The 19,119-nt window shown below is 42.3% G+C and overlaps 1 protein-coding gene across 1 annotated transcript in view; it reads right to left on the bottom strand.

Annotated features, from left to right (window-relative positions):
• COL23A1 (collagen type XXIII alpha 1 chain) overlaps positions 1 to 19,119 on the bottom strand; it is a 324,183-nt gene that overhangs the window by 40,784 nt on the left and 264,280 nt on the right. Inside the window, exons 6-8 of the mRNA XM_030572434.1 lie at positions 8,506 to 8,532; positions 5,422 to 5,448; positions 4,381 to 4,407 (exon numbers count right to left, since the gene is read on the bottom strand). Coding sequence (XP_030428294.1) covers positions 4,381 to 4,407; positions 5,422 to 5,448; positions 8,506 to 8,532 — 81 coding nt within the window. The remainder of the gene's footprint in view (positions 1 to 4,380; positions 4,408 to 5,421; positions 5,449 to 8,505; positions 8,533 to 19,119) is intronic.

The raw sequence follows: 19,119 nt of genomic DNA, 5'->3' as shown, positions 1-19,119 counted from the left end.
AGAAGCCCTAAACTTTTTAGCTCTGATTCAGAACTTTCAGTAAACATTTAACAAGCAATTATCTCTGCACCATGTCAAATAAAGCAAAATATTCCTCATGAGGATGAGAAAAAAACCCAAAGATCATTCCTACATCTCTTTCTCATCACACATAGCCAGTAAGTGTATTCCTGGTAACCTGATCTCACCTCTGAGTTATACAGGAGGAGTTTAGGGTTATCAAACGATTAAAAAAAATCAACTGTGATTAATCACACTGTTAAACAATAGTAGAATACCATTTATTTAAATATCTTTGGGTGTTTTCTACATCTTCAAATATTTTGATTTCAACTGCAACACAGAATACAAAGTGTACAATGCTCACTTTATATTTATTTTTGATTATAAGTATTTGCACTGTAAAAAACCAAAAGAAATCATTTTTTTCAATTCACTTAACACAAGTACTGTAGTGCAATCTTTTTATCATGAAAGTTGAACTTATGAATGTAGAATTGTGTACAAAAAACCTGCATTCAAAAATAAAACAATGTAAAATTTGAGAGCCTGCAAGTCCACTCAGTCCTACTTCTCGTTCATCCAATCGCTCAGACAAACAAGTTTGTTTACATTTGCAGGAGATAATGTTGCATGCTTCCTGTTTACAATGTCACCTGCAGGTGAGAACAGGTGTTCTCATGGCACTGTTGTAGCCAGTGTTGCAAGAAATTTAAGTGCCAGATGTGCTAAAGATTCATATGCCCCTTCATGCTTCAATCATTCCAGGGGACATGCATCCATGCTGATGAAGGGTTCTGCTCAATAAGAATCCAAAGTAATGCGGACCGACACATGTTCATTTTCATTATCTGAGTCAGATGCCACCAGCAGAAAGTTGATTTTCTTTTTTAGTGATTTGGGTCTGTAGTTTCTCAATTGGAGTATTGCTCTTTTAAGACATCTGAAAGCATGTGCCACACCTCACCCCTCTCAGTTTTTTGAAGGCACTTCAGATTCTTAAACCCTGGGTTGAGTGCTGTAGCTATCTTTAGAAATCTCACATTGGTATCTTCTTTGCGTTTTGTGAAATCTGCAGCAAAAGTGTTCTTAAAATGAACAACATGTGTTGGGTCATCATCCCAGACTCTAGAACGTGAAATATATGGCAGAATGCAGGTAAAACAGAGCAGGAGACATAATTCTCCCCCAAGGAGTTCAGTCACAAATTTAATTAACACATGATTTTTTTAATGAGCGTCATCAGCATGGAAGCATGTCCTCTGGAGCGGTGCTGAAGCATGAAGGGGCATACGAATGTTTAGCATACCCAGCACATAAATACCTTGCAATGTTAGCTACAAAAGTGCCATGAAATGCCTGTTCTCACTTTCTGGTGACATTGTTAATAAGAAGACGGCAGCAGTATCTCCTGTAAATGTGAACAAACTTGTTTGTTTTAGCAATTGTCTGAACAAGAAGTAGGATTGAGTGGACTCTGTAGGCTCTGAAGTTTTACATTGTTTTGGTTTTGAGTGCAATTATGCACTTTCATGACTGCACTACAGTACTTGCATGAGGTGAACTGAAAAATACTATTTCTTTTGTTTATCATTTTTTCAGTGCAAATATTATAAGAAACAATACACATTGATTTCAATTACAATACAGAATTTAATATATTGAAAATATAGAAAAACATCCAAAATATTTAATAAATTTAAATTGGTATCCTATTGTTTAACAGTGCGATTTAAACTGATTAATCATGAGTTAACAATGATTAATAGACAGCCCTAATAATTTTGTTTGTAAATAAAGAAAAAATTTCATTCTTCACCCCAGCGATGCAGAAAGACCCTATCACAAAATACCAGAATCCACAACTGCACGGTGACAAGATCCACCAGAGCTTTAAACCCTCTTTTTAAGGTGCACTTAAATTTAATTCTAATAGTCTGCTGGCTCAGTTTAACAGGGGCTCTGTCTTCCCCCTCAGACACACACCTAAAACACTTCTGCTGCAGAACACAGTTCATTGCAGCAAGTTCCCAAGAATAAGCTTGTGAGGAAACAAAAGGGAACTCTGCAAATCAACCATCAATTTCCCTAGAAACTGTTGTTCTAGACAGACAATGATAGCGTATCCCAGGGGTTTGCAACCTTTTAGAAGTGATGTGCCGAGTCTTCATTTATTCACTTTAAGGTTTCGCGTGCCAGTAATACATTTTAACGTTTTTAGAAGGTCTCTTTCTATAAGTCTATAATTTAACTAAACTACTGTTGTATGTAAAGTAAATAAGGTTTTTAAAATGTTTAAGAAGCTTCATTTAAAATTAAATTAAAATGCAGAGCCCCCCAGACCGGCAGGACCTGGGTAGTGTGAGTGCCACTGAAAATCAACTTATGTGCTGCCTTTGGCACACGTGCCATAGGTTGCCTACCACTGGCATATCCTCACAATACACTTCCCACAGACAGTGCTGTGCAATAACAGAGTAATTACCACACAAGTGTTCATTTAATTGGGTAATATGGAAAAGCCACTTGGGTGGTATAAAGTTCCCTCCCCTTTTCAGGCCTCTTCACTTTATCCACTCTTCTCTCCTTCATGTCCCTACATTGTGATTGCTGCTCGTTCCTCTGGGGGATGGACACCACTCCCTCTGGATGCCTACTCCCGATACAGCAGAGAGGTGTTGGTACAGACTCTACCCTTCCTGCTGAGCACACCGATCCTAGCAACTGCAAACCAAAGTTCACTTCTGAATCTCAAGGGTCCACCTACCACATTCTGCTGGGTAGCTGAGCAGCCCTCATTTTGTTGCGATTTTTTTCAAGGCCTACGCATCTTTGATTGTGATCTCATAATTGGCGGGAATTTGTTTCTCTGCTCCCTATGTGCAGACTGTGACCAGCTCACATGCTTCCTAGCCATCAGTAATTAATACTCTTTGTTAAAATGATAATACTCTGCCCATACTCTTTGTTAAAATGATAATATTAACTGTGTACTACAATCAGAGTGGCGTGGCATATTCCAAGACTCCACAGATGCAGAGTTTGGAGGAAGCCTGGGTCCTGGATCTTCTTAAAGTGACAGAACCACTAACAACCACCTCTTCCAGCCTCGAAGGAAAGCCGCCAGAACGTAAGAGAGACTCAGTCTGAACACAGCGGTGCAAAGGAGAATGTTGTATATTTAACAATCAGGAAGGACCTATATGGGTTTCCTTAGCAAAATGCTTACCCTGCATTTAAACACAAAAAGAAGATTCCAAGAAACCACACATCAAAGCAGCAACCGAGCCATCTTCCAACAGCCAACTCCTAAGTTACTCGCTCTGTGTCAGCCTCTAAGCTTAGAGAGGTGCACACTAATTTCACAACGTTGAGCATTCCCAGGCACATCCAGCAGACATAGGAACTCCAGCTCAGCCTCTCTCTATACATTGCAGGCTAATTAAACTTCTACTCACTTGAGTAAAACAGTACTGTGGAAAGCACTTGTCTGATGGCACCCACACCACATCATGTCTTATTTCTTGACATGTTGAGCCTTCACTTACTATATCTGTAACCAGTTGCTCCATTCTAGTTAGAGGATTAATCCCATATATTTGTTGAAGGAACCTACACTGTTCTATTGTAAATGACTTACTTCACAGGTTAGAAACAATAGGCGTTTGTGTCATTCCCACAACAGGTCATTAATTTCCATAAGTTATGGCAGAAACTTTTCTGTCTCCTCACTTGGGCTGGTTACCTTTATCCTCAATCAGAGACAGTCCAGAGCAATTACAAGTGAGTGAGAATAGATCATGGAATGAATCCACAAGAATGGGAGAGACACCGAGAGATTATAACACCAATAACCTCACTGGTACCTCACACTGCCACATGTGTCTGTTGTATCTACTTGCTGCCTCTCATCAAATACTTACATTGTAAACTCTGTAGGGCGGGAATAGAGTCTTTCACTATATGTATGGGTACAGTGTCTAGCACAGAGAGGGCCCTAATCCCTGACTGATGACTCTAGGTATGACCACACTACAAATAAGAACAATAGTTGTCTCAACTGAAACATGGAAGCGGACGGTATTTCTTTGTTCTCTTTTCTCAAACAAAAGAAGATCTAGTAATGGGAAACCAATACAAAAGTGACCTGGGCTCATAGGACTGAAGGTTCTTAACTAAAGCTTTCATGTCTCCAGTCCATCATTATCTGGGGGAAAAAAATGATGCCCAAGAATCAGTACTGATGGTAGAATACAATGTTTTCTGAATCTTCACTGCATTATAGCTTGCACTGACAAATATTACACAGATTTGCTTTCCTTTATCATAGTGGGGTTTGGTTGTGTTTTAGAAAGACAAGTGAGTGCTATTGGTACTTACCCTTGGGCCGACGTCCCCTTGTTCACCCTACATGTCACACAAAACAGCAAGGTACAGCAATTAGAGTTCAAATCTCAGACATGCAAGACAGAGTGCAAGGCCAGTAGACTGTGGAATGGTACACCCAGGGAAATGGCAAGAGCCCCATAGCCAGCGGCGGCTCTATGTATTTTGCCCCCCCCCAGCATGGCAGACAGGCGGCTTTCGGCGGCATGCCTGCGGGAGGTCCGCTGGTAACGTGGATTCGGCGGCATGCCTGTGGGAGCTCCACCGGTCCCGCGCCTTCAGAGTACCCATTGCTGAATTGCTGTTGAAACTGCGGGACCGGTGTACCTCCTGCAGGCAGCCTGCCGAAGGCAGCCTGACTGCTGCCCTCACAGCAACCGGCAGGCCGCCCCAGGCACGCGCTTGGTGTGCTGGTGCCTGGAGCCACCCCTGCCCATAGCCTAACTCATTCAAAACCAGGCCGGACAAGGCGACAGGGAACAACTCTGCATTGGCAAGAGATGAGCAGATACTTCAGGTATTTTCCATTTCTAAGGCTCCCACAGCCACTGCCTGTAACCTACATGGAAAAATGGTGCCTGGTCTAAGATAGTTTTGTAACAGTAGCCACCTTTCCATGGCTTTTCTAACTCTCAGTGGGGGAGACAGAGCATAACATGGAAAAAGGAGAGCACAACACTAAGCTATCTGCGCTGCTGGAGAAAAGGATGGCATGTGGATGTCTCAAGTTGTGTGGGGATGCTTGTATGCTTGGAATAGTTAGCATCTGCTAATTCTTTCCCCCGCTGAAGAGAGTGTGACACTATTTCTGCCCTGTCATTTCAGAGCATTTCCTGCTGTAACTTTGTCCCTTCCATGGATTTTGCCAAGGTAAAAGGAGAATTTAGCCTTATGGCTCCATGCGCCACTATGAAACAATTAGAAGACAGGACTCTACCATATTAGGTATTCTTAACTAAAAAAATCCCAGTGCCCAGGAAACAATAAGTATTTGTTAATGCACTGTAGATGCATTTTGGTGAGTTTAATCTTTACCTTTTCCCCTTTCGGTCCGGGAGGTCCCTGTAAATAAAGTGAGAGCAGAATAAGAAAGCAGCATATATGATCAGCACACACGTCTTTGCTCTAGTGTCTTAACAGTCCATTCGCTGCAAGTCTGGCCTCGGGCCATAGTGTTGGCCCCTTATTTTCAAGAGCATTCCATGGACAAGTTCAGGAGCGGCTTGGTCTCAGTATAGCCATTTGATGGGCTATGTTTGCTTTTCCTTCCCGTTTGGTTTTTGCCTCCCCAGAGGAGTCTCTTCCAGCCTTGGGGCTTGAATTTAACTTCTGACCATCAACATCAACACACGCACAGAGAGGAGAATGGATCCTGTACTGCATGTTGTATGTGTTTGTGGTTTCTGTTTCTTCTTTTAATTTATGGGTCTTCTTTTGCCTTAGGGTTTTGCTAATTTAAGGCCAGATCCCATTGGACAGCAGAATGCTCAGCATGTTGCACAACCCGGGCCCCTAGTTTCTTGGGTTTGGATATTTTTTTAAAACCACATTTGCCTTTTTTCTATTCCCATGTGTTCTCTGTAGGAATGGGCAAAAGCCAGAAGGGGCTGGCTCTTCAAACCTACTTCAAGATATTCACATCCAGTAACCATTCCCACCCTTCCCACTGCCACCAAAGCATGTGGTGGGTTCGGAGTATGTAAAATGGTTCCAGTCTAAGTCTATTGCTATGTTTTTCTTTCTCCTCCTCCCCCTCTCTTCCTTAAGGACCAAAAAAGTGAGTTTTTTTTTAAACATTTTCAATATTTGTTGAAATTAAAAGCATTACTGCTAAAGAAATTAATATGATTTGGAAAGAGAAAAATCAGATTCACTTGTTCTCCTTTTAGGCCAAGAAAACCCTGTAATTTTATTTTATTTTTTAAAGAAAAAAATTAACCATCAAACATTTCTGGTGGGGAAAAAACCTGAGAACAACAAGTATGGACCATGAGCTGTAATTCTGCAGGAGAGTCCATGCTGATGGATGCAAAGAGCCACATTGCAGGGGATTTAGGGGTCTGCCTCTGGAGCCTGTTGCAAGATCAGGGTTATAGCCTATATTTGCTCTACACATGGACCTCCTACTTACAGACATTCATAGATTTTAAGGCCAGAAGCAGCCATTACGATGATCTAGCCTGACATCCTGCCTCTCTATATGTCGGTGGATGTTTACTACATGGACCAAAGGAATTACTGGCCTGTAGAAAAGCAGATCACACTATAAAACACGTGGGTTTCATGCCCCTCTCCTCACTCAGAGTCTTATCCTGCAAACATTTGATTCTATGTATATGCTGACAACAGAGGAGCCTAGGGAAATCTATTCAAACTTCTTGGCTAAAATTTCCAAGGAGCCAAAGGAAATTAGGCATTTAGGGCCAGATTTTAAACAGGTATTAAGGTACCTAAATAGGTGCCAACTGTGATGTTCAAAAGCACCTAAATCCCATGGAAATCAATGGAAGTTAGGTGCCCAGATGCTTTTGACAATCCCATGAAGCACCTACCTGCAGCTTTGGCACCTAGATACCTTTAGAATCTGGCCCTTAGGTCTCTCAGTCCCTTTGAAAATCCCATCCTGTGTGTCCTGAAAACAGTGCTGGAAAACACACGAGACCTGGCTCTTTCATGAAACTTCTGCTATTTTTTTTCCAGATAGACCAAAAAATATTGAGAACAGCACAGAAAATTAATTTTGTGTATATAGCTATAAAAATAAACACCAACTTTTTCGACACTTCAAAAAAGTTCAATTCTGGAGTGGTTTGAATAATAGGCAAATACTCTCGTACTGATCTAACTGGTTGGTTCACCCCCAATTGTTTTCTACCACTAGTCTTTTTTTTTTAATATAGCAACAGAAATAGAGCATATTTGCAGCTGTAATGAAACATTCCCAAAGTGGCTAACAAAATATCTAGAATGACTTTGCAACTGAATGAATGAGCCTCTACTACCTTTCTCAATACAGTCACTTAATGATTTGCAGCTTGAAAAGATTTCAAATGCAGCCCTCTAGTGATCATGGAAGGAAATGCAGTTTGAAAACAAAATACAAGTGACAGTTCTTAAATATCCTTTATGAGAAAAAATCAGAACTGACCAAAGTTCAGTCAGCGTGTTACCAAAAGACAATAAGGAGACATGTACCTGGATTTCCAATAGGCTTCCAAGCAAAAGAAAGAAGTCAAGAGAACATCGTGTAAAAATGAATTCCAGACTGTGCCTCATCCCAATAATTCACAAAATGCTACTTCAGTAATCGCGCACACTGAGACCAGTTCTAAACCACTCTGGAGAAATGTACACCCCTACTCAGCACTGTGTGTATTCAGAAAGACTGGTCACTTTTGCAGTTTAAATACTTTATTATGACTTTTTACTCCCAGCTTAGCACCCAGCTAAGAGTGTGCACTTGATTCTGTTCCCTCCAGTGCATCAATGGAGTTGTTTTTTAAGTTCCAGTTACAGGAACAATCTGTGCAAACACATGGAAAGCAATGGGGTTCATCAGATGTTACTGAGGGCATAATTTGCTTTACCAGAGATTATGTTCAAGAAGGAAAGAACCCAACTTTGCTTCCCAACCAGTCCCAAGTTGAGTTTATAGGGCTGGCACTTAGAAAGGTACATCTTTTTATTTGTAAACTCAGCACACGGTATATAACACTGAGACTCAAAAACCACAGAACTCCAGAATGACAGCGTTATGTTACAGTCACCTTCCAGAGTAAAAGCTCACAGAGGCCCCGATCCTGTAAAAACTTACAAAAGTGCTGAACTTTATATACTGTGATTAGTCCCACTGAAGTCAACAGGGTTTCACCTGAGTGCTACAATTTGCCCAGATGCTACCATTTGCAGGATCAGGGCCTATAGGATCCAATACATTGAGGATCTTGTAAATCCTAAAATCAGTCTGTGTTACAAAACAGAGTGACCTTGCTCTACTGCACCTTGTAATAATTATAATGCAGAGCTCCATTACTACAATATTTGGCTCTGCATGTACGTGTTTCATGGAATAACTAGAAATAAATAAATGGTACATTTGACACTTAACACACTACTTACTGGCTTGCCATCCAAACCAAGTGGCCCCTGAAAAGGGAAGCAAAGATACCAGATTACAAAAGGAGATTAATTTGGGAATGCAGCTATTTCAGTCATGCTCTAAAAGAGGCTCTAGATTAGATCTAGTGCATTGTGGATTATATTAACAGATCTTATCACTGTTTCAAGATTCAATAATATTTCTCAAGAGAACAATAAAATAAAGAATGTCAAGTAATATATAATAGAGAGTATGAGAGGGTGTGAAAAGAAACAAAGGCACGGTGGGAAGAATAAGATGACTCCCTTCAGGCATGGTGCTTACATCTGTCAGGGATTTTTAAAGCACCTACCAGAGCAGCACAGAACCCAGGATGGATCCCACGTGTGACTCAACTTCAGAACTGGGCCTTTATTTTTTAAAACAATAGGGACAATAATTTATCATTTAGCAGATTCTATGGGCCACCTATTGCCCTGCATCATTCCCGCTGACAGCAACGGGAGTCCCGCTGTGCAGAGAGGCAGCATGTAGCATGGTACTTTAGTCCCCGATCCCATGCACACTTAGACGGATGCTCAGCTTCACCCACCAGAGTAGCTGCATAAAGTCAGATGCATGAATAAGTGTTGCAGGATTGGGGCCTTAGCAATCTTAACTATCCTTTAAATCTACCCTTCAAGGATTCCCAAAAGAAATGCACAGTAAGTACCCCAAGTAAAGGTTGATTTATTATTTACAATCACTTAATCTCTTACATGGCTGTTAAATGTCATTAAACATATTAGGCCAAATTGTATCTGGCCCTTGAGTGAGTGTACATGAGAAGGGGAGTGTGTAGGTCCTGAGCACCAGGCTACCGCTGCTGTCTAGGAGAACCTGTGCAAAGGCACTGACTTTAGTCCTGCTACTCTTCCATTAGAGCAGTTGAATAGTTGCAGTAAATCCCTGGAAGGACAGTGCTGTTTAGGGTCACGCAGAGGATTCAGGGGGCTTGGGGCAAAGCGGGTGAGCTGCGGCAATTGTACTCACCCGCTTTGGGCGGTCTGGGTCTCTGGCAGCACTGAAGGGCTCCCCACCACCGTAATGCCGCCGAAGACCCGGACCTCCAGGCCAGGGCTCGCAGGGCCCCTGCGGGGCCCAGGGCAAATTGCCCCACTTGCCCCCACCTCTGGGCGGCCCTGGTGCTGTTACCGGCTGGTCTACTTGCCACCCAAATAACTTTGTATCTTCTGTAATTTGATTTATAATGATCTCCTAAACAGATAAGGGACTCAAGTCCCGATTCACTTGGCACCTGCTTAAGTCTCACAGCCTTCAAAAGGGGTTAAATATAGGCCTACCTTTAAGCACGTGCTTTAAACACTTTGTTAGGTAGGAATGGACTTAAGCATGTATGAAATACTTTGCTGAATTGGGGCCTTAATAGCTTAGTTTTAAACAACTGTGCCTTGGAGCATAGCGATTCTCCAGTGGAAAAGTCTAATCCAGCTCAGCAGCATGGCTTGCCATTCTACAGTCATTTCACATGCCATTTATGGTTCAACTTCTATTGGTCCAATAAAAGATTAATATCACTCACCTGGTCTCTCTCATATCCCAGGACCAACACGACTACAACAACACTGCAAACAACTTTATGGTTCAACCTTTTCCCTATGATGGTGAGCAGCTGTCACTATGTCATGTGAGAAACCCAACTACAAGACTTTGACACAAGAACCATGTGATCCATATACTCATGCAGATGAATTGCTCATTTGTGTCCCCAAACATGCAATTTTGATCTACAGTATGTTTCTATCACTGAATGTGATGTTGCTTTCCTCACTTCATGGTAATATAAGAGCCATGGTCTCTAAGTTATAAAAGAGCATTGATGCCAAGCTATATTTCCATACCACGGCTACAACTGTATGACATATGTCTCGCCTCTCTCTCTCTCTCTAAGCAACACTGGGCTGAATGCTACTCTCACATGACAGTGATATAAATTTGGAGTAACCCTTTTGAAGCAAACAGAGTTTGGATCACTCCTGTACAACAATATATGGTCAAGATTCTCCCGATTCCATAAAGCAAAAAAAAGGTAAAACAATTCAGTTCAGCTCAGAGTCTTGATTTGTTTTTCAATTAAATACAACAAGTCAAAAATTGTGTAAGAGAATCCCAAGCAATACACTAAAAAATCTCTTTCCACCTAAACATTTGTTAACTTTGGAAGTAATCTTGAAAAAGTGTGATTCTGTTTTCCTTTATGTGTACACATTCTAGAGATTTTGTATGGTGTTTTAATCTTGTTAGAACAATGTTACCCAGTGAACATTTTTCTGTTTTTTAACCAAATAAAAGGCAAACAGACATCAGAGAAGAATTCACATGGCACGCAGAACTGGTTACATTTTGGTAGAGCCTGATATAAAGTAGTTCTGGAACTTGGAGCAAATTCTAGTTTTCAGAAGAAAGTTATAAAAAAAATAATCATGCAAGAATTCAAAGATGCAAACCATTTCATTTCAAATCCCAGTCCAACTGCTTTTAATAGCTATTTTGTACCAAACACACAAAGCAGTATCCAAAAGGGATAGGAAGGGTGGTTCTCTTAAGGGAAAACATTGTGTTTGTGGGGAGGTGTTTAATTAGTGATTGGTACAAAAGGCACCTTAGACCAGATTTCCAAGGGGTCCTCATCCCAGCTCTGATATCTGAGTGCCCCCAAACTGAAATTTGTGTATTCATCTAGTCTAAGCTTTGAATTTTCAAAAGCATTCTTTTACTGAGATCACTGGTCTACACAATTTGAATTTGGAGCTACACAATTTGACTTTCTAATCTAAAAAGTAAAAACAATAGTTTCCTCTGTGAAATTCATCCCTATGTAGAATGACATGGGGCCTAAGCACCATTTAAATTCAGCTTAAGCCCTGTTTTAAGGACTTGAGTGTTGCATAGGCCTTAGACTAGCACTGTGTACAGGTATGAATTTCACACCTCATCCAGAGTCTCCTCCACATTTTATTTTAAGACACTCTAGCTATCCTGGCCCACACTAGCCATTGTTAAAAACTTAATAAAAATAGCTCTACTGTGTCTGGAATAAATGTAAAGTCTTGAGGCAAATTTCCATTTCTGACTGGTTCCAGAGAAACCTCACCCACCAATGCTCTTCCTGAGGGCCTCCAGTCACAAGAAGGACATCATCAGAACAAATTCCCATTGGCCGAACTTGCTGTGAGGACAGGACGCTTTCCCCTGGTAATTGAATCCCATTCTGTGACTGGTGCAGTACTGAACATGACTGTCTTGGGGCTGGGACCAGTGTAACTTTGTGGGAACTAACCCACCTTTGAAGGGAAAGGAAGAAATATGTCTCAGTCAGTTTGATTTAAAAAACCCAACACTTGTTTGGAGCCACTCAGAGGTTTCGAACATTAGAAGTGGTCTGGAAGGAGGGACTAGAGATGCACAGTGCAGGTGATGGGGTGATAGGTGCATGATAAATGAATATATTCACCTTGATTCTATGATGTAAATGGTACATATGCACAAATAAAGACTTCTTTTGAGATTAACAATAAAACAGGGGCCTATCTGTTCTGCCATGGCGTGTATGCAATGGTTTGTTTATAGTTTAATTTAAAACATAGAAAGTAGTAAAGGAAGATACAGGGTTTGAGCTGGGCCATCACCATTTGCTCCATGTCAGCACTTGGCATGCAATGTTTCAACCTCAGAGTAAACCGATTTATTCAGACACATTTTGAAACAAATAATTGTGGCTGTTTTATTGTTCAGTCTGGGGAGGCTAAGAGTGGAATGTCAAAACACCAATTCAGATTTATCTTTTAATTCTCAGCGGGTGAACTTCACGCCTGTGCAGAGAGCCAGCTCAAGGCCTGTGAAACATTCATGTCTCTGGCCTGGTTTACACCTAAGCTATGCTGCTCAAGAGAGGCCCAGAGAGACACGCAGTTAAGCCAGCCTAAGCCCTGGGGTAGAGACTGCTAGGGTGACAGAAGAATTCAAACAACAAATTAGAATTCTGATGTTGGTACAAAAGCAACAGTGTCATCTGGCAGTTCCAATGCCTGCACATCCCCACCCCCGAGTGCCAGTCCTCATCCTATACTGCATTGTTCTCATATGATGCTGTGGCAGGGGTTGGCAGACAGAGGAGTGGCACTTTCTCCCTGAATATAATAAAGACCCTCAACTGCTCGCTTTAGGACTGTCCAGCAAGTATTGCTGGGCTGGCTGCAATGGATTAGGCAGTTCCTCCAGCATATGCTGTAAGAGGGAGGTGTTCCGAAGAGTGCTACAATCCAGCTGTTGCAAGAAGCCAAAAACAACTTGGGAGAAGCAGGAAAAAGCCCTTTTGAGAGCCTCCAACCTTGGCAATACAAAGCCATCTTCTTTGTTTTACATTTAGAGACCCAGCTAAAGGAAGCCTATTGAACTCTTCAGGCCTGAGTCCCATCCCACTTACACTAACATAGCTCTGACTTCACTGTAGTTATTCTCCATTAACAAACATCAGCAGGGTCTGTCGCTTAGTTTACACACTTCACTGTGGGAACGTGATTTATTTTCTTCTGACCAGGCTTGGTGTTCATTAGTCAGTAATACTGCAGATCTTGGGGATACTGGTCCTGTACCCACCCATGGCTCACCTAACCCATCATACAGCCTCACCATACTGAGGAGAAAAGTCATGGCAGCTGCATATACAGTTATTATCAGGACTAATGCTGGTTTCAGCCAGGTAAGCCTGTTGCAAACTCCTGGATGCAAGGGCGGAGTAAGGATGTTGCAAACATTCTGAGATGCCTTTCACACCCATAGGTCAGCAATAAAGAACTAAAGTAAAGTAGCAAGGTGATGTAACTTAAGTTTCATTTGATCTTGATACAACTTCTGTGTATGTAAAAGGCAACATTAGTGTTTTCCAACATTATGAATTAAGTCTCTAAAATATTATGCTAATTTGAAAATTTATAAGCAAGTACTCCAGCTGGAAAGGAATTTATCACATTTTCTCCACCCCTCCTCCCCTACTTTTGTAGAACTTATGATTTAAACCCAAAAAGCTAGATAGTCTATTTTTTTAATGATTGCATAACTAAAAATACCTTCATTTACAAAAGAACCTGCACTCGTCATGTTTCATGTCAGCGTATTTGCATAAAAATACTTTCACAAAGCAAATTATATTTTAAATGATTGACATTAACCAGCATGGTATCCCCAAAAGGAATACTGTTTCAGCTCTTAGTATTTTCTGTATAAATCAAATGTTTTTCTTGTTAAAACTATTACAAAGAGCATCATTCCAAAGCCAATCTTGGCGAGTTCCTTATTGCCAGATTTAATAGGCAAAACCATTTGAATTTAATGGTGTGCCTGATATGCATGCCACTGAAATTTAAATACATTGCAGATGTTCACAGTTAAGCAGAGATAATTTGCAAATATAAATATTTACACAACAGAGATGCCCCACAGGAAACACAACTGCCTTCTGAATGAAACTAAGCCAGAGGATTTGCTTTATCATCACGATTACTGTAATGCCCAGAGTGTACAGGGCACATTACAGATAGATAGAAGGCATGGGCTCTGCTCTTAAAGGACCAATTCCACAACCCAGTCTAATCCCACACAGATACCAACTCCTACAATGGAGTCCCACTCAAGCCAATGGGACTTGGCATGTGGACCTTTTTTCCAAGATCAGGCTTAATGCAGAGATGTGCAAGAACCGAGCAGCTTAAGGGCTACTCTAACTTGTGCCAATTTGTAATAGCAGCCTAATGAACATTACAGTGTTAAGGATCCCTAGAGCACAGTGCATTCTGGCCCTGCTTCTATCCCATCTGTTTCCGAAATACCTGCTATACCACAAACTGAGGGAGGACTTTGCACCAAATCAGGATTCCTCATATAAGGTCTTTTTGTGCCACTCGAACAGTGCAAAATAACTGTAACATGGGCCAAAGAATTAACCGGCAGGACTTACACAAAAAGTAGCAGCACAAAACTTACTTCATCATACAAAAAAATGCACCTGTGTATGGCCGTCAGAGAAACAGCAGCGATACCATCAGAGTTGATGCAAAGACCTTTGGCTCTTTACGTAGGCAAGGGAGATATTTAGTTTGAAAAATAACAGCAGGTGTGAGAGAAGAGAGAGAATTTTATCACAAAATGACACAGGTTTTGAAGTTGGCTACAGTCCCAGCATAACATAAAACAAGACTCGGGTGGACAAATGGCCACCTTCCAGCCAATGTACTGTGAGCATAATTCATTCCTCATTGCATGGACTTTCTCTGTCCTGATAGTAAATTAAGCAGGAAGATTTATGTCCCTAGCATTACTGCACCAGTGCTTAGAGAAAACAACACTTTGCATCTGCTGTACAGCTTTGAAAAGGCATTTACTACTCTCTAACTGACGATTACAGGGAGGGATTAGGCCAAGGTGTTGTGTACACAGTATCAGCTTGGAGGTGTATGAATTTCTCCATTTGACAGGAAGGCAAGATATCATGGGAATAAGGGATAAGTAAGAAGTAGTTATTTATTTAAACTGTCATATTATTGGAACGAAAGCGACTTCATGTCTTTGTTCAGAGGTCGCCAGCCCCATCACCATGAAAACAGAAGGAGACAGTAATTACAATGAATAGAGACTGCTCTCTCGCATTTGGAAGTGATGCTTGATTTAAGGGCCCCATGGGAAGTAAATGAATTTCACAGAGCCTGTGGCTTCTTAAGGAATTTGCACAGTATTCCACTTAACTTTATTCTTATGACAGCAACCTCTCCACACAGCCTAAAACAATGAAGGGCACTGAAAATGAGACATTTGCCTTCATTATCTATATGATCAGCAAGCCAACTTGTTAGCCTAAATTCTGGGGACATTTCAGTGTCTCTTTTGTTTTGTGATTATACTTCTATTTTGAGTCACCAAGAATAAAGGAAATAGTTACCAGATGATTGTTTGTTCTGAGTAGGTGGCACAAATGTTTACTGATGAGTTGCTTTCTTGACAATCTTTCACCTCAAGCACATGGGGCTATTATGATCCCTTTTTGGCGCTGTTCTGGATAGAGTAACAGCCAGTCTCTCGCTGTTCAGTTGACATATTGCACATCTTTTTAAAGTATAAGGGAATTATGGGTTCCATGACATCCATCCCCCTGGAACTCATGAAGTCCTGCACATAGTATCATATATGACCCCAAACAAACACTTTAAGAACTTCATTTAGAAATGTTGCAAAAGGAAGCCCTTCACACTAACGAGAGAATTTCTAAAGCATTCCCTGGGGACTGGGCTGCAGCCACCATCTTGCATTTTCCCTGGGAAAGAGTAAATCCTTTTAAAAAAGGCCACCTGTATTCACTCCACGCACAGAAGAACTAAAGATGGCTCTTGCCAGATATGGTTGGGACCACAGGAGTCTCCAGATCCCCTGAGCTTGCCTCACAGGATGAACACATTTTCCTGATGGTGCTGTGTTCCATACCAGAAGTAAGAAGCAACAAACTCTCCCCGTAGAGGTATCAGATGATACAACAAAACAACCTCTGATAAGCCAGAGTTCTGCATTAAATGGAGATTAAAATTCCTCACTCTGTTTTTAGGAAGATACACACCCAGACTGCAGAGCTCGGTGTATCAGTTCCCTGATGGAAAAAGAGCAGAAGGCAACAATAAGTTGCTAGCACCAATATCCATGATACAAAAGAAACAGGAGAATTCTGCAATTAAACTCAGCCATTGCAGAGACTGTGTTATTTAATGGAGGTTGTACAGTCAAAGTGTTGTTAGAATCCAGTGTTGCAGCTTTACATACTAATCTGGAGGAAGCTTCACTCTGTTCTACCAAAGGAGCAGACACAACTGTCATAGAGCAGTGGTTTTCAAACTGTGGGTTACGACCCAGTACTGGGTCATGGAATGTCAGGCACTGGGTCGCCACAGCTCAGGTCAGCACCGTTGATCGGGCTGTTACAAGTCCCATCGAAGGTGCTGGCCAGCTAAGGCAGGCTAGTGCCTACCTGTTCCGACACCGCACTGTGCCCTGAAAGCCAATGGGAGCTGGGAGGCAGTGCCTGCTGGAGACAGCCATGCGGAGCTGCTTGTGCACCTCTGCCTAGGAGCTGGACCTGCTGCTGGCCGCTTTCGGGGCACAGTGTTGTTCGTGGTGTTAGGACAGGCAGGAAATCTGCCTCTCCACCCAGGCTGCACTGCTGACTGGGAGCCACCCGAGGTAAGCCCACGCCCCAACCCTGCGCCCGAACCCCATGCCTCAATCCCCTGCCCCAGCTCTGAGCCCCCCCATACCTGGATCCCCTTCCTGCACCCCAATTTCCTCATCCCCAGCCCCACCCTAGAGCCTGCACCCCAGTCTAGAGCCCTGACCCCCTCCTGCACCCTGAACCCCTCATTCCCAGCCCCACCCCACAGCCCTCACCCCCACATCCCCAATCCTCTGCTCCAGCCCTGAGCCCCTCCCACACCCCAAACCCCTCATCTCCAGCTCCGCTGGGTTGCGGGCATCAACAATTTTCTTCAACGGTCACCAGAAAAAAAGTTTGAAAACCACTGTCATGAGGACCAACAGACTTCACTAACACATTGAGGACATGACTGAGGTGTTCATTTTACAGACAACATTACTTTATTGCTTGAGTGGGTGTGTTCTCCAAAATGTTAATGAAAATACCTGGAAGTGTGATGCTATATATCAAAAAGGTAGTGACCTGAAAATGCAAAATTCTTGAAGACAGAAGCTAAAAGGGGTTTCTGGGTTTGGGAATGAGACTGTGATCTTGAGTAGTTCCAACAAGAGAACAATTTATTTCCTTCCACTCTCTCCAATGAAAATGGCAGAGTTTGAGAAGTAGTAGTAGCAGCTTATGGCTAGCCCATGAACCAAGTCACCGTAAGCTCTGAAAGGAGAGCTCCAGCCCCCACCAAGATCTCAGACGTGCCACATCTTCTGCTCAGCTGCTGAGCTTCATTTCAGAAGCCACCACTCACTCATCTGTGCATCATATTGCACCAATTTTCCTCCAGAACAACAAAGTGCTTTTATGGGGGAACCAGTCCCAAGGCTCCCCTCAAATTTCTGAGATTTGAAATGACTTCCATATGTTCTGCACAGTTTTTTTTAAAGTGTTTAAACCTCGGTTGGTATTTCACTTACTCCCCAAACACAGGAAAGAACACAGATTCTGTGCTGTTTTAATGCAGGCAGGCCACTGTTTTGGAGCAGTGTTTCATGTAGGCATTTCATCTAGGTACTTCATCTCTTGATTCCTTTATATATATATTTTTTCTCCCCAATCCTTGTTTTTCCAATGCTGCTAGATTCCAGCTGAGTTTCCTCCACATTTGCTGCATGGGAGTAAATCTTCAGCTTTCCTTGTGGAACAAGCAGAACCACCATCACAATTTCCACATACAAATGGACTGGAAGTAGGAAAGCAGACAACAGTGGAGTAGAACTGGCTGGGTAGCAATGTTCCAACACATCAGCCGCTCCTCACAAAACAAACAGGGAATATCCAAGACTGGTAGCATGAGCAGCACAGGAAAAAGGTATGTTACTAGGATGATGGTAGGCACCCAAAGCTTAGCTTGTATATACATTTGTCTTTCGAGGATGCTGGATCCTGATGTAGTCAATGCACTTTGTACTGGTGTGGAGGAGCAGGTTGTAAGTATCAGTGACCCCTGGTTGGGGACTATGGCAGTACTGGACACTGGTCTAAAGAGGTAAAATGAGAGATTTCGTAGCAAGCTCAGGTTTGAACTCAAGAAACCTCATTAAGAGTGGGGTTTATTTCAGAAGTTCTGGTTTAAGCAAGAAAACACTCATTCGGCCGAGGACTTTGTATTCCTTCTATGCAGCATTACAGCAAGTAAACTCCAAAGCAAACGCACAAGCCAACAAAGAGAGCAGATCTAATATTTCTTCAGAACTCCCTCCTTTGGTGTCTGGTCTGTAAAACCACTTTATCCTCTTCCCATGGGCTGAAGCTAGCCCCCCATCCTCCCAACACACTTAAGATGCTGAGCTGAACCAGGCCTAGCTGCACCTAATTAGCTCCCAAGCTGAGAGCATCTCCTTGAACTGATTCTCTGAACACTTGCTGGAAAGGTTACTCAAAAAGACCAGGGCCCCATCTGGCTTGACACTGTTTCCTCTGAGGGGCACCATCAAGATGGGGTATGGAAAGGATCATTTGAAGACCTGGGTGTGAATGTCACGGGGGAAAGAGAGAACCAAGATTTGGCAGAACACCATCAGCAAGCCTGAAGAGTGTCCAGCCAGATCACACTTAGCCAGTGTCATTAGAACTCTGGACACATGGGCACCACATTCAGAAGGAGAATGGCCAGCCAACTCATTGGGCCAAATTCATCCCTGGTGTAATTAAATGGACTTGCATGGAGTTACTCCTTTGGTCTGATGATATATGAAACATACATACCTTCAGAACCAGAGAAAGCGTTTATGCCTATGTCAAAACCTACCTCTGTAACCTGTACCGAACAATGCTCATCACCATAGAACCCAAGCGGCTACTACAGTCATCACTGCTAAGATCCTCACTG

The sequence above is a fragment of the Gopherus evgoodei genome, chromosome 8 (assembly GCF_007399415.2).
Source record: "Gopherus evgoodei ecotype Sinaloan lineage chromosome 8, rGopEvg1_v1.p, whole genome shotgun sequence".
Lineage (NCBI taxonomy): Eukaryota > Metazoa > Chordata > Testudines > Testudinidae > Gopherus > Gopherus evgoodei.
This window is presented reverse-complemented; position numbering and strand designations above follow the sequence as displayed.